Source organism: Manihot esculenta, chromosome 7 (assembly GCF_001659605.2).
Source record: "Manihot esculenta cultivar AM560-2 chromosome 7, M.esculenta_v8, whole genome shotgun sequence".
NCBI classification, from domain to species: domain Eukaryota; kingdom Viridiplantae; phylum Streptophyta; class Magnoliopsida; order Malpighiales; family Euphorbiaceae; genus Manihot; species Manihot esculenta.
The window spans coordinates 266,349-286,628 of NC_035167.2; the positions used below are offsets into that span (position 1 = coordinate 266,349).

Here is a 20,280-nt window from a genome sequence, read left to right on the forward strand (position 1 = left end):
GCCGAACGTGCTAAGGAGGTGGTTTCGGCTGCCTAAGCTCGCCCCCAAAAGTTTGGACTTTCGGCTTTGGAGGGAGTTTCGGCCGCCGAAGGTTGTGTACTTTCAGCTCTGGAGTGTCCTTCAGCCCCCGAACCTTGCCCCCAAAAGTTGGACTTTCGGATCAGGAAGGGACTTTCAGCCGCCGAAAGTAGAGTTCAGCCTCCGAAAGTGTATGAGATTCTGCTCTGGAGAGGACTTTCGGCCGCCGAACCTGCCGCCGAAAGTGCCCTGTCCAGCCTTCCTTTGCATGCTTTATGTAATTGTTTTAGAATATATTAGAGGGATTTTGGAGAGTTTTATAGAGATGTTCTTGAGCTAGTATGGTCCCTCATTTGAGTCCACCTGTGTAGGTTCGGACCCGAGGAACCGAGGAGATCTGCAGTGTTAGCTGCTTCAGAGTCAATACAGAGTCAGCCAGAGGTGAGTGGAACTAAACTTAATCTTTTAATATGAGAATTCAAATGTTTTTAGCATGTTTCATGCACCATGATTATGCAATAGGTTGATTGCATTAGAGTACACGAATATGTGCATTGCATTATTGACTGTATCTTTGCGAACGGACATAGTTTTGGATTCATTAGCCCTCCTAATAAAGTCCTGAGGAGCCTCTTTGAAGGCCGGGCATAGTAAAGTCCTGAGGAGCCCTGAGAGCGCCGGGCATAATAAAGACCTGAGGAGCCCCACCACGGGCCGGGCACAGAGTAAGTAATGTTTGCATAATAAAGTCCTGAGGAGCTCCTTCGCGGGCCGGGCACAGATTGAGGGATTTTTGTTTCCGTCCGTTCGGTATGTGATTACTTGTGATGTGATGCATTCCATGAAGGCATGTTTTATTAACATGTTTTTTATTATTCTACTCACTGGGCTATAGTAGCTCACCCCACTCCCTTAACCCCAGTCTTGCAGGTTCAGTGTACAGGGGGAGTTCAGCAGGGTACAGGAAGGGGTATAGGAAGGGTAAAGAGTAAAGAGATGTGTAATAGTATAGTGTGGACATGTACTATTGTAAGAGATGTACTAGTTTTGTAAGAGTTTTGTATAGTATTGTGCTTGACCCATATGGTTGTAATGTGAATCCCTTTTTATATACATGGTCTGTTTATATAACTGTTTTACTGATGAGTATAAAAAAAAAAAAACTAGGCTTAACATATATAGTGTGGACCTAGCTAGGGCATTTGATGAGGGCTCTAGTAAAGGGTCTGTGCTCAGAGTTAGTGCATGCACAGGTTGAGCCTTGGTATAGAGCAGAGTTTTCAGTTTTACAGAAAATGTATGATCATGTATGGGATTTTACAGGTACACAGAGAGTATAGCAGGCTTGCTACGGGTCCCGGCGGCCTTAAGCCAACCTGGATCCTAGCGCCGGTAGCTGTCCGGTTTTCGGGTCGTTACAGCTGTTCACCCAAACAGCCAAAAAGGGCAGAATCCAGCAAGACTAGATTGCTTGCACAAGTGAGCTGCTGTTCGACCAAGCAAACAGCAGAAGCAAAATAGGCAGAATCCTGTCTGCCCAAACAACAGAAAAAGGCAGAAACTTGTTTGCCCGAGCAGCAGCTCCCCATACAGCAACTTCTAGAATGTGCAGAAAATGAAAGCCACCTCCATGAACATTCATTCCATGCCTAAAGGAGGCTAAAACCGCCTATGATGGAAGTAGCGAAGGCGGTTCCACTAAATCATCCTCCATGAGAGATAGGTTCTTTAAAAAAAAAACAGAGATATGTGTTTGTTTGCCCAAACGAGTAGGGCAAACCAGATGTACAGAAACCAGTATCATAACCCACTTCCAGGTTTTAATTTTTTTTTTTTTTTTTGCAGGTGGAAAGCTGTTTGACCAAACTATTTGCCCAAACAAACTGGGCAAACAGCGGAAACAACTCAGGAAAACCTTCGGCAAACAGCCCAGCACGCAGCACCAGCCCAGCAGGCTGACCAACACGCAGACCCACAACAGGCTCCACCACCAGCACAACAACCTCCAGCAACTCAGCAAGCAGAAGCAGATCGCTTGGACAGAATTGAAGCTAGGTTGACACACATAGAAAGCATGTTGGAACTACTGGTGCAACACATCCTCCTACCTGCACGCAGAAACAGCTAGTCCAAGCCAACTGTTTGCCCAAACAGCCAGGGCAAACAACCACACCAGGGGAGTAATCCGTTTTTCACTTAAGCTTTAATTTTTCCGTACATTGAGGACAATGCATGATTTAGGTGTGGGGGTGCATAACTTTGAATTTTGATGCTTCATGTATACTTTTGGATTTCTTTTAATTTCTTTTAATTTCTTTTAAGCTTTAATTTTTAATTAGCACACATTAGGTGAATTTTTTTTATTTTTGCTACTTTTTATTTTTAATTCACATACATTCAACCACAGTTTTTCTTTTTCTATTTTGATTTGCTCTACTTAAACACTTAGGCTATGTTAAATAAGCGTTCTGTCTATGACCCCATTGATGTGATTACCCTTTAAACATAAATTGAATCAATTGCAGTGAGTTGTATTCATTTTTTGAAATTTCCTTTTGAATTGAATCTTTGAGTTTGCCATTGTGAAAAATATATGACATTACTCATTAAAGAGAATAATAAAGAATGTGTGAATAAAGAAATATGATTTATTTTAGCAATTGGCGTTGATTTGCCCAATCATTGAGAAAAAGAAAAAAAGAAAATTCAGCAAAGACAAAGACCTCAAAAGCACAAAATAAAAACTATTCCAATGGTCAAAGACTATGAACAGAGCTAGTAGCCACTTGGACAAGTGACCAACTGAGTAACTGGGGTGAGTATCACCAATATGTACCTTCACGTCAAAAGGTTGATGACTTTTTCAGGCAAGGATAAAAGTGCAAAAAGCTGAATAAAAAGTAAAGTGCTTCAAGTAAAGGGCAAGTCACTCCGAAAGCTAGAAAAAGTCTAAACTAAACAAGAATATGTGCATGTATAATCTCTCTCTTGATGAAAATAAATACTAACCATGGTAGGTAAATGGAGACAAGGAAAAGAGGAAAGTAACCTTGGTGTATACACTCTTCACTGCAATGGTTCAAAGTAGGGGTCTAGGGTAAGAGGTTAAGTGGAAATAAAGGATCAAGTAGTAAAGAGAGTTTGTTTGACTAAGTTTATTTGCTTGAAGACAAGCAAAGAGCTAGGTGTGGAGGTATTTGATAGAGTCAAATTTAGACCTATTTTCTATATTGTTATTTATGTTAATTTACACATTTTCTACCTAATTTTGTGGTTTTAATCTTATTTTGCAGAAAATGGTGTAAAAAGGCAATTTGATAAAAATGGCCTTAAAACTGCTCAAAAGAGAGCAAAAGAGAACAAGCTGATTTGCCCAAGTCCGTTTGCCCAAATCCAAGTTATAGCTGAAACGGGAGAAAAATAATCTGTTGTTTGACCAGACTGTTTGTCCAAACAGACTGGGCAAACAGACCAGCAAGACAGAAGCAATGCACAGACAGAAGGGAAGACAGACTGTTTGTCCGAGCTGTTTGCCCAAACAACCCGGGCAAACAGCACTTGCACCAGCAGACAGCAGATTGCGAGAAATTTAAATTTTGAATTTTAAAATGTATAACAGTATCAAAAAATAATGAAATATATAAAAAATGTTGTTTATAAATATCTTAGAAATAAATTTTATACATGTTACCAAAAAGAAAAAAGGAGAATGTGAAATCTAGGTATAAATAGTTTTCACTTTACGCAAGGCAAGCTACCAAACAAGTGAGGAAGGAAACCATGTACCTACGCGCGCCTTGTGACAGGCGTTAGCTGGATTGCATAGTGCACGTGCTTGTGTGATCCATAGATTATTCAGCTTGCCTTTTCATATGCTAGTGTGTCTTAGAATTCTCCGATTTCACAAAAATTTGGAAGATTTAATTTTGCATTTAACTTTTATTTCTCATTATTTTTACTAGTTTTTAACCATGCAATATTAATTGCGTTTCCAATACTGAGTGAGTTAGAAGAGAAGTGCTATATGAAATGGGTCTAAAACCCAAAAAAGAAACCAAACTGTATAGAGTTTCAAACCATAAATATCGATTTAAAAGAATCAAATCAAATTAAAAAAATCAAATAAATCCAAACTAATAAAACAACAAACCATAAATATCGATTTAAAAAAATCAAATCAAATTAAAAAAATCAAATAAATCCAAACTAATAAAACATACAATAAAATTGCATGTCGTCAATTTATCATGGATGCACCACACCGAATACAAACCATAGTATCGAAACAACATCCCAACCAAAAATAGAAGAAACACACAAAATATATCAGAAAAGCAGACAATAAAAAATATACAATCCAAAATAGAAGGTTAAACATACATGCAACAACAACTAACACATAAAAAAGATGAATAGACTCAAAGCAAATAGCTCCAAATCGATAAAACAACATCACAGAGAAGAGATATGATAGAGCTCACGGTTAATCTCAAGCCACCAAAACGTTGCCCACCAAACGAAATGGTGTAGTACTAGAGATTCTCACATCATATAGTCAAAAACCTCCTTAGAAACTAGAATTAGAGCAGCCCCCAATAACAACAACAGACTTAAAGCCTACAAAAATGAAACCTACTAAGAAAATAAAAGAAAGCCACCATTACGCCCACTCAAGGTAAAGGAAAACAGAGGTAGGATGGTGGCAAAGAACCAAAAACCCTTCCTTTGCCTAAGAGCCAGGGGAAAGCAAAATCAAGCCTGATGAAACAACCAACAAACAACTAAGCTCGATGAAGCAACCAAAACCTAGGCATCGAGACTTATCGATCGCTTCATTCGCTTAATTTTCTCTCCTTTCTCAACTTTCTCTCTCCATTTTTTAATTATTTTTACTATTTGTAGTCAATGTATGTACCCACTAGATAGAATTAATAATATTTTTTAAGTTGCATTTTCGATTATCTTTATATTTTCTAAGTCACATTTTCGATTATATTTACCCTAGTTTGACGTGATTATTTTATAAAAAAAGATTTCAAATGAATTTTACAAAATTATTTAAGATTTTTACTTCTTTTATGATGAAAGTTTTCAAGTTAAAAATAATTGAATTGTTTCATACCAAACAAAAAAATTATTAAAAAAAATTAATTGAATTGAATTCTTGGAAAATTTTTAATTCTAAATAGAGAGTTAAAAACTGAAAAATCAAATAAATTAATATTTACAATAGATTAAATTTAAATCAAATTATTTTATAAGTTTAAGCTCTCTCTCGAATATTGTAGACTCAATTTGTATTATATATTTTTATCATTAATTTGAGAGCTAACAATAATTAATTTAAATTACAGAATGTTACCTTTATTTATGATGAAAGATAACTTATATATAATAAATATTAGTTATATATATATATATATATATATATATATATATATATATATGTATATATACATGTATATATATGTATATACATATGTATATATACATATATATATATGTATATGTTATACTTTGAAATTTATAATGGGAAATAAAGAGAAAGAGAATAGATAGCTTTTGTGTTCAATATTGTGCAATTGATTGTGATTTTGATATTTACTTTAGTGCTTTATAGCCCGTTTTAGAGGTGTTTTATATGTGATCTATGGTTTTCTTTTGCCCTTGATGGAGATTTCTCCCTACCCCATCGGTAGAGATGTTTTGAATTTTTAATCAACAAATGTGTTGATGACAGGTCAGTTGGTATTTTACTGTTGAGGGAGTTTGATTCGCGATCTGTGTGGTAGGGATTGAGGATATGCTTTCTATCATTGAGGCTTTGCATACACTGATGATGGCAACTCAGGGCTGCCATCATCACGTCCATTAAAACATGTACCTTAGGTGAGATCACTAAGAGCTCTGTCATTATCTCCTCTTGATGGTGTAAGTATTGCTGTTATCAATTGCTATTGGAATCGACTGTGTTGGAGGTGTGGATCCGACTCCGACTGTGTTGGAAGTGTGGCCATTGATTTTTTTCTTGGCTATTTTTGTTAGTCTTTTTTAGATTTTTGGCGGTACTATTTTAATTTTCAGTCCCTATGGATTTAGTTGGTTTATTGGTTTTGATTTCTCGTTGTGGTTTGATTTCTTGAATTATAGTCTGAAATATATTTGATTTGTATTTCGGACTTGTTTTATTTTAATCCTTTGTTCTCTTTGTCTTTAAACCTTAAAAAAAATACATTGATAAAAAATATATAGACTATTGAGAGAGATAGAAAAATAATATAAAGAGAATGTGAAAATAAGTGACGGGTGGAGCTTTTGTACCTTTAGGTAGAAGAAGCATAATGTTGTCAGTTTTATACATTTTCTTATAGTTTTGTGATTTTTTTTGTGTACTTTTATTTTCTTTTAGGTTTTTAATAGAGACATGGTAGATTAAATTCAATATGTCACACATTTGAAATGCCATCTTATCATATTTAGTTGCCATATCAATTTAATAATATTATAATAAATAATTAAAAATTTTAAATTTAATAAATTCAAATACAACTTAATACCCATATAAATATAATCTCTTTAATAGTGGTGTGAATTTAATAGATTATTTTAAAATTTTCAAGGACTCATCTGAATTTTATTCATTTGGTAATGAGTGATACACAAACATATAATCGTAAAAAAGCATTTAAAATTATATAATGAGAATAATATGATAATTTTAACAATTTTTTCTATTTATCCTTTTTTTAAAAAGTAATGATTTTATTTTTCTTCTCTTTTTTAATCTTTTTATCTAAACATAAAAGTGGGAAAAAATTTTTTTCTAGTTATTTTACTTAGGTTTCCCATAAAGTTATCCAAACTATTAAACGCCTGCCATTCACAACACAAAAAGACCCAAAAAGAACAAGAATAAGGAAAACAAATCTATAACTTTTGAACGCAAAGTTAAGTACTTGTCAACAATCAGAACCTCCTGCAGGTCCACGCAGACGAGTCAACATTCGCCTGCAATTTCTCCATTCTACCCAATTCCCACGGGGCAAGTCCAAGAAGACAATTCGAAATTAGATGCAAAAATAAAGGGTACTAATGGAATTCAATTAATCGCCGATCTTCTCTAACTAGTTGCTCCAGCCTCCAGGCCATCATTCATAGAAAGCCCAACAAAAGAGGAGACTTGCCAATTTCCAATCAACAATCTCCTGTGACTCGGCACCTTCTTCCTTTCCTTGCAATTTCGTTCTTTCTCTAAGTTGCTGCTTTCCGTTTCGGCTCCCTGCTCATTGAGATCCAAATCAACTCTTTGGCTGGTCGAACTGCTAAACTCTTTCTTTGATCAGGTTCTTTGTGTATCTGCTTGCGTGAATTCATATCTTATGGTTTTGGCTATGGCAGGTGATTGTATTGTGAGGGAGTAAGCTATGGTGTTCTTTAGGAGCGTGTCTCTTCTTTCGCGACTTCGTTCTCGTGCTGTGAGTTCTCTGTCTCTCTCTCTCTCTCTTTCTATTTCTCTCAGTTGTTAGTTATTGCTTCATTATCGATAATTTTTCTTTTAATTTGACAACAGTCTAATCTCAGCAATTCTGTGAGATGGCTTCAGATGCAGAGCTCTTCCGATCTTGTAATGATCTCTCTCACATTCGCATTCGTTATCCTTCTATACACATGAGAACGTTTGATTGCATATGGAGTGTGTTTATGCGCGTAGAGGTTGCATTCTGGTTTGTATTAGGTAGGTTTGTAAAACTGCTGTTACGAGGACTAGGGGATAGGAGCCATAAGTTTTGAATGTGGAATGATTTAGAGCTAAGTCCTTGCTGTTGGATAGATGGTACAGCGAGTATGACACATGCTGCATGTAGTCACGTTGGATAGATCCGTGAGTATTTGATGTTTTCGTACAGTGAATAAATGCTCTGGGTTCGACATTTTTTTTTCAGACTTTAATTGTGTTATAACTTGTTTGATTGAGATTTATTGGTATATCATATATGTATTTAATAGCATACTTTTGTTTCTTGATGTTTTTGTGATGGTGGTTTAAGATCTTTTGTGCCTTTTGTTCCTTGGACATGTAGGACCTTCAATCTCAGCTAAAGGAATTGATCCCAGAGCAACAGGTGTGTAGTACTGGCTTTTTAATATGTTTATTTTCTTATAGTATGATTGTAGGACTGCTTGGTGGTTGTTAGCAATTTACTTCCTTTCTCATTTTTATTTGGTTCCAGGAGCGCCTCAAGAAAATCAAGACAGAATATGGAAAAGTTCAACTGGGAAATATTACTGTTGACATGGTGAATTTATTTTCATTTCTCTCTTTCTAGATCATTACTGAAGCAATATTTTGAATTTATTTTGTTGGCCTCAAAGTTAGTCTTGAAATCTTTCATTATATTTTAACTTCCTGTTGAAATATCCTTTTTATTAAATTTTGGAAGGTACTTGGTGGGATGAGAGGAATGACAGGATTGTTGTGGGAAACCTCATTACTTGATCCAGATGAGGTATAATGCTCATTATTCACTGTTTGGAGTTAGAACATCCTGAATTACCTTTTTTTATTTTTTATTTTTTAAAAAAATCCAGTTCATAGTCTTCTAGGAAATTTTTATTACTTGTTGAACTGAAATGTGGTTTACCATTTATCAGGGAATTCGCTTTAGGGGGCTGTCAATTCCTGAGTGCCAAAAATTGCTACCAGGTGCAAAGCCTGGTGGAGAACCTTTACCTGAGGGTCTTCTTTGGCTTCTTTTAACTGGAAAGGTATAGTTTTTGTGTTTGAGAAAAGAATCCTTGCTAGATTCCTTCTTACAGTATTTAGCCCTTGTTTTTCTCCTTTTAATTTCAGGTGCCAAGCAAAGAACAGGTTAATGCCTTGTCAAAGGAATTACACGATCGTGCCACTGTTCCAGGTTTGAAGCTTATGTTTCTTGCTCGTGATTTGTTCCATGATTGTGTAGTTACCTTGGCATGCTTTTTGTTGCAGCTGGTCTTATCAAATGTATGACTCCTTTCTCAATAAAGGTGTTCAGTTTATCTTGTAATATTAATGATTACATGAGAATTTCAATTTTGAGTTTACCTATTTAATCTTTAGGCTTTTTGTTCATGCAAGTGGCTTGCCTGTTTTTTTCTCTCTGACTTCAAACGACTTTTATCCTTGTTTGTGTCTTATTATTGGAAATATCTTATGTTCCTGCAGATTATGTGTATAGAGCCATTGATGCTTTACCTGTCACAGCTCATCCAATGACTCAGTTTGCATCTGGTGTGATGGCCCTTCAGGTAGGGAAGGCACTCTAAACATAATATATATAATCATCTATTTTTATGAGTGATTCAGTTCCTCTTTCTTTTTCTTTTTCCATTTCTATGTTTCTTTAATTTACATTTTGTAAATACATGCCTTGGCATAATTGATATGATGAGATTGTTCATGCTTTGGCTTTTACTAACGTAACTATTTAAGAGCTCACATGAATTACATGGCATTAATGGGACTCTTTAAGGTTAAAAATTTGAAATGTAGGGAAGAGTGGTATGAATATTGTATTGAATTCCTCGGCGGAGAGCGTAACCTTTGTATTATTGCTTTTATGAGAGTGGACACAGTTCAATAAAATAAGCAGAACAGTTACAAACACATTTGAGATCTAAGACTCACTCGTCAACGAGTTTGAGGTGTTAAGTTCTTTAGTTAAGTTACCCTCAACCAAACAAGGCCTAAGACTCTCTTGTCAATGAGTTTGAGGTGTTAAGAGCTCTATTAATGAGCTCCTTCCCCATCTAGTATCCTATGGCTCGATCCACTTCCTGGGACCATAACAGTTTGGTTAACGTATAGGTTGTGGTTTAAGCATGGTAATGTAAGCTTTCTTTATTTCTCTTAATATAACATTCTGATAGAGATTGTCTGCAATTGGGTCGTCCTGTGCCACAGATGGGCTGGGACAAATGAAGGTCTATTCTAGAAGAAAATTAAAAGGGATTGTAAGCACCGCAGAGATATTCCAGTAGTATAGGAGGTCGTTACGACAGCGGAAATGAAGGGAAAGGACAGGACAGATGGCAGGGAGAGAAAAGGAGCAATCATTAGTGTAATGAGTATATATCATAGGAGAGGAGAGAGAATGGGTGTGCGGTATTTTCGTTTTCTTCAGCATATGCTGGGCAGGGAATTTCAGAGAGAGGGAATTCTTTGAGTGATCTGTCAAGAAGGGGGAAGTTAGAGTATTTCAGCTATCAGAAATACCACAATTTTCTCTGTCATGTCTATTTCTGCAAGTTAGTTCCGTAAAGGCTCTATCAATTGGTCCGACCTGTCGGATGCCAAACACGAGGATGGATTCACGGGTAAGAGAGGAACGTTGCAGCATTGGAAGAAAATTTGCGCAAGTTTAATCTAGAAAGGGAACAACAGGATAAGCAGGTAGCCTTAGAGCTTTTACAACATAGGCAACAACTGGAAAAGTTAGATGGGATTGAAATAATGTTGGCAAACTTGACTAATCTCATAAAGGGAAAGGAAGCTGACAGTGGGACTTCGGGCCCTCTAAGTACTCACGGGGGTATTGCCAATAGAGGTTCAGCATCGTCATCCATAATGACCACTCCTTCGCACACGATGATGTCCGACGAATCGCAGTTGACAGAAAAAAAAATAGAACTCCCAAACTTTGATGGTAGTGACCCGGTAGGATGGCTTTCACAGGCTGACCAATATTTCTCGGTACACCATACAACCGATGAGTAGAAAGTGGCTTTGGCCTTGGCATGCATGGAAGGGCCGGCGTTGCATTGGATGAGATGGGTTAAACAACGAACGCTGACCATGTCATGGGAGAGGTTATCACTAGAGCTACTACAGAGATATGGGGGAGATGATTATGCAAGCCCTTATGAAAGATTGGTAGCAGTCAAACAGGATGGAACCGTGGAACGTTTCTCCAATGAATTCCTAGCTTGCGCGTCACAAGTACCGGGAATCACAGACCAACACTATTTGGGATATTTCCTAAATGGCTTGAAATTGGAAATAAGGGTCCGAATCCGATCCTATGAAACCACAGATTTGTTCAAAATTATGAAGTTAGCAAGAGAGATTGAGAGGGAACTCTTGCAAACATCGGAGAAGAGAGATTGGAAGGGAACCATCGGAGAAAATAGGGTCACGGGCAGTAAAACGCATGGGCTGGGGCTAATTACACCTACGGTGTTCTCACGAGCTGCTGAGTTAAACCCATGTAAGGCCCAGTCAAACCCAAGTCCGTCTAAAGAGCCCAAGCCACTCGATCGAGCCCTAACAGTCTAGAAAACCCAACGTTTGACTTTGCCCCAATCGCAGGAAAAGGGATCGACGAGGGATTTATGAAGAATCGGGGTACTCACATCAACAATTCGTTGAATTGAGAGCAAAGGGATTGTGCTATCGTTGTCGTCAACCATATCACCCCATGCATGAGTGCCCAAACAAGATGCTGCGAGCTCTCACTGTAGGGGAAGACGAAGCTGAACCAGAAGGGGATGTTGAAGAACAAATGGGAGATGCGATAGAAGTGGAGGGGCATCTGGCCCAACTAGAGCTACCATTGTATTCTGTAGGAGGCATTTCTGGGGCTCGTACCATGAAGATTCACGGCAAGGTTAAAGGGCAACCTCTAGTTATCATGATCGATAGTGGGGCGAGCCACAATTTTGTAGCTGATAGAGTGGCAATCCTATTACAACTACCTGTCACTCCAACCACTACTTTTGGAGTCCGATTGGGAGATGGCAGAAGAATAGAAACTTCAGGTTTGTGTTCGAAATTGCAGATTTCAATGGGTAGTTTTGAAATCCAGGAAGATTGCTATGTGTTTCCACTGGGTGGGTGACTCGCGGTTGTCGAAGCCGGTCAAAAATAACCTTCCTGGTTATCAACAATTTTACAACTGCAGATAGTGGTGAAAGGATCGAATCCACAGAGAATTGATTACCTATTTATTTTTCTCAACAAGACCAATAAAATGAACTGAAACAATAATAAATTAAAGATGAGATAAAAGACTCAAAGTGGGATCAAATGAGATAAACTGGAAGCAGAATAAAAATAAATTGCAATAAAAGTAAAATGGGGGGGTTTGAGATTGATTGTAGTAACTAATAATGAGAGTAATAATAGAAAGCAAATAATTAAAATAAAAGAGGAAATCAATATGAGAGAAGCCTAGTTGAAGATACGGATCCACTTTGGTTGTTTGGGTTGATCATTGAAACTTAGATTATCTTGATTGGTTCAATAGATTAGTTATGGGGGTGGAAGACGCTTCTCACTACCATGTCTCTCCTTATGATTAAATTAATTAGGGAACGTCCTTTAATTAATTACTAATTAACAAATTGTCAAGGAACGTCCTTGGGCCATAGGCATCAAAACAATTGTCAATTGCATAAAGAAATAGAGAGATCCAATCCTAGCTACCCAAACGAATGGAGATAACGCTAGATCATGCAATTTTCTTGGGTTTTATCCCAAGTGTTCTAAGGTCAGAATATTTCCAGCAATTACGGACTAAAAATAATCCCAACTAACAATCAATTAACTTTGCAATTAAAATCAAGTGGCCAATTTGATCAGAACAACAAAGTAATCATGTAATTAAAGCATCAATTGCATAAATATTGAACAAAACCAAAGACAATAATTTATGTTCAGATCTCACAACCCATTAAACAACCTTAGTTTCAACCAATCCTCAACTAGAATTAAAGAAATCAGCCACTCATTGGCTGAATTAAAAACAGAAAATTAAAAGGAAAAGAAAAGAACCGAAATTGAAAGGAATCTGCCTCCCTGCGGAATTTGCCGAAAATTGGAGAGATTGGAATTGTGCCTGTCCGTCCACTGAAGAGCTCTTTAAATAGAGCTGGAGGAGTCGCCCTAATTGGCTGCCCACGTGTGTAGATGGCTTGGTGAGGCGCGGGCCATGTCCGCGTGAATTGGTGGAGTGTTTGGTCTCTGCCCATGCGTGCGTGAGTTGAGCCTTGCTTTGGTCCATGGTGAATTGGTCCATGTTGCGCTGAACAGTGAAGCGCGGGCCCATGCGAAGTGACTGGCGGGAATGTCAAGCTTTGGAGTTGAGGTGGGCCATGCGTGAATTGTTGGAGTGGGAGTATGGTCCACGGTGCATGTGCGGGAATTGGTGAGCGGGCCCATGTGCAAATGAAGGAGGCCATTTGAATGTGTGATGAAGTGGTGGCCATGTGAATGTGTCCCATGTGCATTAAGATTGTGCTTTGGCAGGGATGGGCCATTTGCGAGAATGGGCTGATCCATAAGTGGGCCCAGAAACTTGAATATTTACGCTTCAAAATCCTTTCCTCATTCTTTGCTCCAATAAGACAGTTTTAGGGGGATTTTCTCCAAATTGTCCTTTTCCACCATTTTCTGCAAAATAATATTAAAAGCACTAAATTAGGCAGAAATCATGTAAATATTTATCAATAATATTAATATAAAATGGACTAAATTATGCTCTATCAGTGGGGTTGATATGATATTGGGAGTTGCATGGTTGGAGAAGTTGAGGAATGTGGAAGTAAATTGGCGTCGAATGACTACGGAATTTTTGCACCAGGGTACCCGAGTAAAGCTTCAAGGAGATCCGTCATCAACAAGGGCCATAATTTCAATATCAGCATTATAGAAGTTAACAGAAGTAGAGTTTTATGTGGTGATCTGGGCTTCTGAGAAAATGGAGCTATTCCACGGGATAGAATTAGAACTAAGTACAGAGCAAAAGGAACAATTACAATTCCTAATTGAGCACTTTCAGAGGGTGTTCACCAAAGCAACAGGGCTCCCTCCTAGAAGAGCCATTGACCTCGCAATTCCGCTCCACCCGGGTTTAGCCCTCATTAGTGTGAAACCGTAGCGATATAGTCACTGGCAAAAAGATGAAATCGAAAAGATGGTGGCAGAAATGTTGAGTGCAGGAATTATCAGGCCAAGCTGCAGTCCCTTTTCGAGTCCTGTCCTACTGGTGAAAAAGAAAGATGGTAGTTGGAGATTTTGCGTAGACTACAGAGCACTTAACAAAGCCACAGTGCCTGATAAGTACCCGATTCCAGTGATTCAAGAGATGTTAGATGAATTACATGGAGTGAAGTATTTTTCGAAAATAGATTTGCACTTGGGCTACCATCAGATTAGAGTGAAGGAAAGTGATGTGCCAAAGACTGCTTTTCGAACTCACACAGGGCGTTACGAATTCTTGGTAATGCCATTCGGTTTAATAAACGCCCCAGCCACGTTTCAAGCCACCATGAATGAAGTATTCAGGCCCTTGCTCCGTCGTTGTGTTCTGTTTTTTTTTTTTTTTTTTCGACATATTAATTTACAGCAGAAGTTGCATCAACACAGCACCGAGCCCCTTGCCGAATGCATCACACTCCAACACAAGAAAGCAATATGTCGAAAAAACTACAACTACGAGAAGGAGCTAGGGTGCATCCTGTTTTTCATGTCTCTTTACTCAAGAAAGCAATAGGAGACAGCTTGGCATCAGTCCAGATTCCACAGGATTTCAAATCTGAAAATCTACCTTTCGAGCCTTTCGCAATACTCCAATTTCGGGAATTGAAGGAAGGGGCTGGGGCAAAACAGCAAGTCCTTGTGCAATGGAAGGGATTTTCTGAAGAAGAAGCTACTTGGGTTGAACTTGAAGAATTCCAGAATCAATTTCCAAATTATGACCTTGAGGACAAGGCCAAAGTCAACGAAGGAAGTATTGATAGAGATTGTCTGCAATTGGGTTGTCCTGTAGCCACAGATGGGCTGGGACAAATGAAGGTCTATTCTAGAAGAAAATTAAAAGGGATCGTAAGCACCGCAGAGATATTCCAGTAGTATAGGAGGTCGTTACAGCAGCGGAAATAAAGGGAAAGGACAGGACAGATGGCAGGGAGAGAAAAGGAGCAATCATTAGTGTAATGAGTATATATCATAGGAGAGGAGAGAGAATGGGTGTGCGGTATTTTCGTTTTCTTCAGCTTATGCTGGGCAGGGAATTTCAGAGAGAGGGAATTCTTTGAGTGATCTGTCAAGAAGGGGAAGTTAGAGTATTTCAGCTATCAGAAATACCACAATTTTCTTTGTTATACCTATTTCTGCAAGTTAGTTCCTTAAAGGCTCTGTCACATTCATATTTAAGACCTGTTATAAGTTGGCAGCAAAAATCATCAGTAATTCTGTTATTGCAAAGTCACCCAATTACAAAGAAACTATAACTAAGTGGATTTTTGCTTTTTTGGAGATGACTAAGCTCCTCCCTCTATAGATTGCTGTGTGCATGTAGTAAAATTCAAGGTGCTCTGTTATAACATGTTAAAAGATAGTGGTTGGGTGCTCTGTTATAACATATTAAAGATAGTGGTTGGCCTTGTTATCCCTTTTTTTTTTTTTAACACAGATGTGAGAACAATTTCAATTTCTTGTTGGTGTCTGTTAGGTTCAAAGTGAATTTCAGAAAGCATATGAGAAAGGGATTCCCAAAGCAAAGTAAGTTTTCTAAGGATGGTTTGGTAACAAAACATTCTACTTGCAATGTCAGCGTCATAACATAATGATACTTTTAGGTACTGGGAGCCTACGTATGAGGACTCTCTCAATCTGATTGCCCGTGTGCCAATAGTAGCTTCATATGTGTATCGGAGGTTAGTAAGCACTTTATACAATATTGAACCCAATATGTTTAACCTGATTGTACCCTTAGGCAGAATGTGGGGTTATGAAAATCTGTCCTTCAAATAAAGGCTAGTGCACAGTATTCTGTTAAGTCTTCATAATTCAAGCTGCTTTACATCTTGCATTTTTCAATAAGCAGCTATGTTGATAGTCATCGTTATGCATCAGCATCTCTCTCTCTCTCTCTCTCTCTCTCTCTCTTATGCATGTTTCTGTTTGCTAATCTTTTAAGTTTGGACAGTTGCTGGGTTCATATCTGATTATTACTTAAACTGCCTTGTATCATGAAATTATTTATGACAGGATATACAAAGATGGGAAAATTATTCCGCTGGATGACTCTTTGGATTATGGTGGAAACTTTTCACGTATGTTAGGATTTGATAGCCCCCAGATGCAAGAGCTTATGAGGCTTTATGTTACAATCCATAGGTTGGTCTATACTATTCTCTTCAAAGAAACAAATTATTGCAAGCTGATACTGAACTGCAGGATATTACTAGTTTTACAACCAATGTATAGTACAGAGAGAAAATTTCCTCATGTATCCTTCTCTTTTTGTTTCTTGATGATCTGTTGCAGTGATCATGAAGGTGGCAATGTCAGTGCTCATACTGGCCACCTGGTAAGTTGAAGAAAATTAGAATTCTTAACATACTCCTACAATTTCTGCTAGTTTAATCCATAGAAAGAAATTCCATTATTTTTCTTATGGGAAATGGTGGGGTATAGTGGAGATTTCATTTAGTTGAATGCTTGCTTATATCCTCTTCTGAAATCAATGTTGTACTGTTCAGGTTGCTAGTTCACTTTCGGATCCTTATCTTTCATTTGCAGCTGCATTGAATGGTTTGGCTGGACCACTCCATGGCTTGGCCAATCAGGTATCACATCTTTTGCTGCAACAACTGATCGAGTAACCACCCTTTGTTTCTTCATCTCTGTGTTTGTGTGCTTTTTGTTTGTTCTGGAAAACAGATTTGTCATTTGTTAATATAACAAGTAGGGCTGTAAATGAACTTAACTATTCATGAGCTATTCGAGACTCGGCTCAATAAAAACTCGATCGGACTCGATTCGATTTCTAAATGAGCCAAACTCGAGCTTAATTTTTAGGCTCATTTATTAAACGAACCAAACTTGAGCTTAATAGTATTCGGCTCGTTAAGGTTCGCGAGCTGACTCATTAAGAGGCTCGTGAACAGACTCGTTAAGAGGTATTGAAGGTTACTGAAACAATATCCCCTATCCCACGTCGGAAACTTATAGAAATGAAGAGGTAAACCTTCTCTATAAATAAAGATTTCACTTTCTATTGTATTTAAATTAAGAATTTGGTTACAATAGACTTTAATTAAATTACATTTAATTTTATTAAAGTCTCTTTTGATCTTTTAGTTTAAAATTTTAATATTTAAAAATTTAAATTAATTAAGTTTTATTAACGAGTTTTTTAATCGAGTTTTCGAGTTCGAGCTTGAATTAGGCTCGTTATTAGTTTAAATGAGCTTTTTAATCGAGCTTTCGAATTTGAGCTTGAATTAGTTTCGTTATTAGTTTAAACAAACTTTTCATGAGTCGAACTCGAATCGAGCTCAATTATAGTATTTAATTTTTGAGTCGAGTTCGAACTAAATATTAGAGCTCGAGTCGAGCTCGAACTTATAAATTTTTTTAATAAACAAGCCTGAGCTTCGGCTCGATTCGATTACACCCCTAATAACAAGGAGACTAATCATCCATCCTTCTATAAATATAAGATTGGTGGTAAATGTGCACCAGGTTCCCTTTTTCCTTTCACAGCAGCAACTAGTACATGAACAAGTTTACAAGTGAAAATAAATTGACCTCTGCTTAAAGTTGTTGGGCTTTTAGACCTACTATGTGTTCTTTTTTCACCCCTTCCAGTTTTGGCTTTGCCTTGCCTATTTTCATTATTTTTCTGTTCCAAGCTGCTCTCGAATGTAGCAATAGCATTGCTTTTATTCTATTTATAGATGATTGTTATTATTTATTATCTTAATTTCCACAATATTTTGATTATAGGAAGTTCTGCTTTGGATTAAATCTGTGGTGGAGGAGTGTGGGGAGAATTTAACCACAGAACAATTGAAAGACTACGTCTGGAAAACATTAAATAGTGGAAAGGTAATTTACTGCTTTATTGACACTGAATTAAAGGTTTAGTTTGTTGAACTGTTTCCTGTGATGGTATTAATGAATCTTCTATTCTTGCTTATTGCATCTCAGTATTGCTCTTCATCCTCTCCTTCCTTCCTGCCCACTCAAAAAATGTAGAGAAAGAAACATTGTTGTTTTAGATTGTTGACTGCTTTTGAGTTCTGTACCCACCCAAGCTCTTTCTTTCTACGTTAATCATGTTTTTTAATTCCTGAATGTTTTTTCTTAATGTTCTTTTATATTGGATCGTCAATACATCTTAAAATTAAGTTATTCTGAAGCTTAGTTTGGATTTTGCTGTATTCATCATTTCGTTGTGTTTAATTCTTTTGTTTTGTCTTCCTCCCTAATTCACAGGTTGTTCCTGGATTTGGTCATGGAGTTTTACGTAGAACTGATCCAAGATACACATGCCAGAGGGAGTTTGCATTGAAGCATTTACCTAATGATCCATTGTTCCAGCTGGTTGTTACCATGCTCTGAATACACAGCACCAATGGTGCTGCTATTTGGTTATTTTTATGGATAATTCCTCAATGACCTAATGTACTTTTGACTTTTGACAGGTTTCTAAGCTTTATGAAGTTGTGCCTCCAATCCTTACTGAGCTAGGCAAGGTAAGCAGGTTTATTTTTTTGCTTTCCAAAAGCCATTTTGAATAGTTATGCTTGTGTCACTGAGACTCCAAGGATGCAAGTCATTTGTAGCTCCAAGTGCAACTACACCCTTCACCCCAGAGGCCTTCTCCATTGAATTTTAAGTGGGTTCTAAACCAGATTTTGTTGTGGCTTTTCGGAATCTTGTAGGTTAAAAACCCCTGGCCCAATGTTGATGCTCACAGTGGGGTATTGCTGAACTACTATGGTTTAACTGAAGCTAGGTATCGTGTACCATCTCACAATCATTGAAATAATACTATATATGCTATAGCCACTTTTCTAGTAAGATTCTAGAGAACATTCATCAAAATTGTTCGTGGACAGGTACTTCACGGTTCTTTTTGGTGTATCAAGGAGTATTGGCATTTGCTCGCAGGTTTGTTGCGCTATTGTTTTCCTTTTCTATTGTTTGCTAATTGACATGAATTTGTCTGAGTTATGTTTTTTACTGGTTCAGCTAATATGGGACCGAGCTCTTGGGTTGCCACTTGAGAGGCCAAAAAGTGTTACTACGGCATGGCTTGAGAATTACTGCAAGAAAGCATCATCTTAAATGGATTTATACATACGAATAATCACTCAAAAACATGGGTTTTGCAATGGATGGAGTGGTGTAAAGTTGCGAGCTGCACTTGTGGAGTCAAACTACTTGGAGATCATTTTTAACACTGGCAATTTTTTCTTTCACAACTTTTACTTTTTTCAAAGTTATAAACTTAGGCTGAATCCCTATTATTATGTAGTTGATACATAAAAACTGTCGCATTAAATTTAGCTGAAAGAACACGAATTCAGCATGTTTTGGGACCATTTGAATAAAAGTGCCGAGATGCATCTTCTGCCCAATCTGTCAAATATTTTTGAGGCATGCAATGTTTTGACTTTGTTAATTATTTAATGTGGCAGCTCATATTGTTGTGGCACTCGATGCATTTGTCATAACCCCACTCTTTTAGATTTAAAGGACCGGAAATCCATTGAGGAAGTCGGTAACCTCCTCGGAGGTAACCTTCCCTAGTAAAGAACTTCTGAATCTCTGAAAGCAATCTCCCTTTGTTAACTGTCGAAGGTTTAAGACACTGATAGAGGACAAAGGAGAGAAACCCAGAAACCATCGATGAGCGTCTGAAGAACAGATTTTGCTCATGCGTGTCCAAAAACTCCTTCACACCCAGAAGAACCACACCTGGAAACCAGAGCCAAACAAGGAAAAATAACAAGGGAGCCGCATATCTTCAAAAGAACTCCCACTCAATAAAAACTAGATCTGCCACGCAAAACATCAAAATAATATTTACATCTCAACCAAATGGGAGGAGAGCCAAACCCACATTCTGGGCTGGGAGAGAGGCTCCCTTGCCTCTCAAGGTGGAACGACAGGACTCATCCGAAGATGTTAGACTATGTGAGATGTGTTTTGGAAATTAATTTGGTCGTTTTTTATACATTAAACTTTCATATTTGGATTATGTATAAGATCACATTTATCTTTTAGTAATATGCTATTTGGATGATGTATTTAGTCATAATTATTTAATTACTTCTTGTTTTATATAAAAACTTTAATTCCAATGAATTAAATTAATCAAGTAAGAAGTTCATTCATAGACTCTCTATGTTTTTATCCGTCCTTCTAAACTTGTTTTGTCATTATTTTTTATAATTGGTATCAGAGCGTTCGTTTTGTAAGGGACT

At 37.4% G+C, this 20,280-nt stretch overlaps 1 protein-coding gene across 3 annotated transcripts; it reads left to right on the forward strand.

Annotated features, from left to right (window-relative positions):
- The first annotated feature begins 6,932 nt into the window (after window positions 1-6,932).
- On the forward strand, window positions 6,933-19,431 carry LOC110619403 (citrate synthase, mitochondrial). Of its 3 annotated transcripts, XM_021762829.2 has the most exons (21): window positions 6,933-7,331; window positions 7,417-7,493; window positions 7,589-7,642; window positions 8,100-8,141; window positions 8,250-8,315; window positions 8,460-8,525; window positions 8,671-8,784; window positions 8,870-8,933; window positions 9,008-9,022; window positions 9,224-9,306; window positions 15,510-15,559; window positions 15,637-15,714; window positions 16,049-16,177; window positions 16,328-16,370; window positions 16,543-16,629; window positions 17,792-17,893; window positions 18,284-18,391; window positions 18,493-18,543; window positions 18,733-18,806; window positions 18,910-18,961; window positions 19,043-19,431. In XM_021762829.2, exons 2-21 carry the CDS (start codon window positions 7,443-7,445, stop codon window positions 19,136-19,138), a joined length of 1,425 nt encoding a protein of 474 aa, XP_021618521.1. In that variant the 5' UTR covers window positions 6,933-7,331; window positions 7,417-7,442; the 3' UTR covers window positions 19,139-19,431. The 3 variants fall into 3 exon arrangements, with proteins under 3 accessions (XP_021618521.1, XP_021618522.1, XP_021618523.1); XM_021762830.2 differs by lacking the exon at window positions 9,008-9,022; XM_021762831.2 differs by lacking the exons at window positions 6,933-7,331; window positions 7,417-7,493; window positions 7,589-7,642 and adding an exon at window positions 7,754-7,900.
- The last annotated feature ends 849 nt before the right edge of the window (window positions 19,432-20,280 follow it).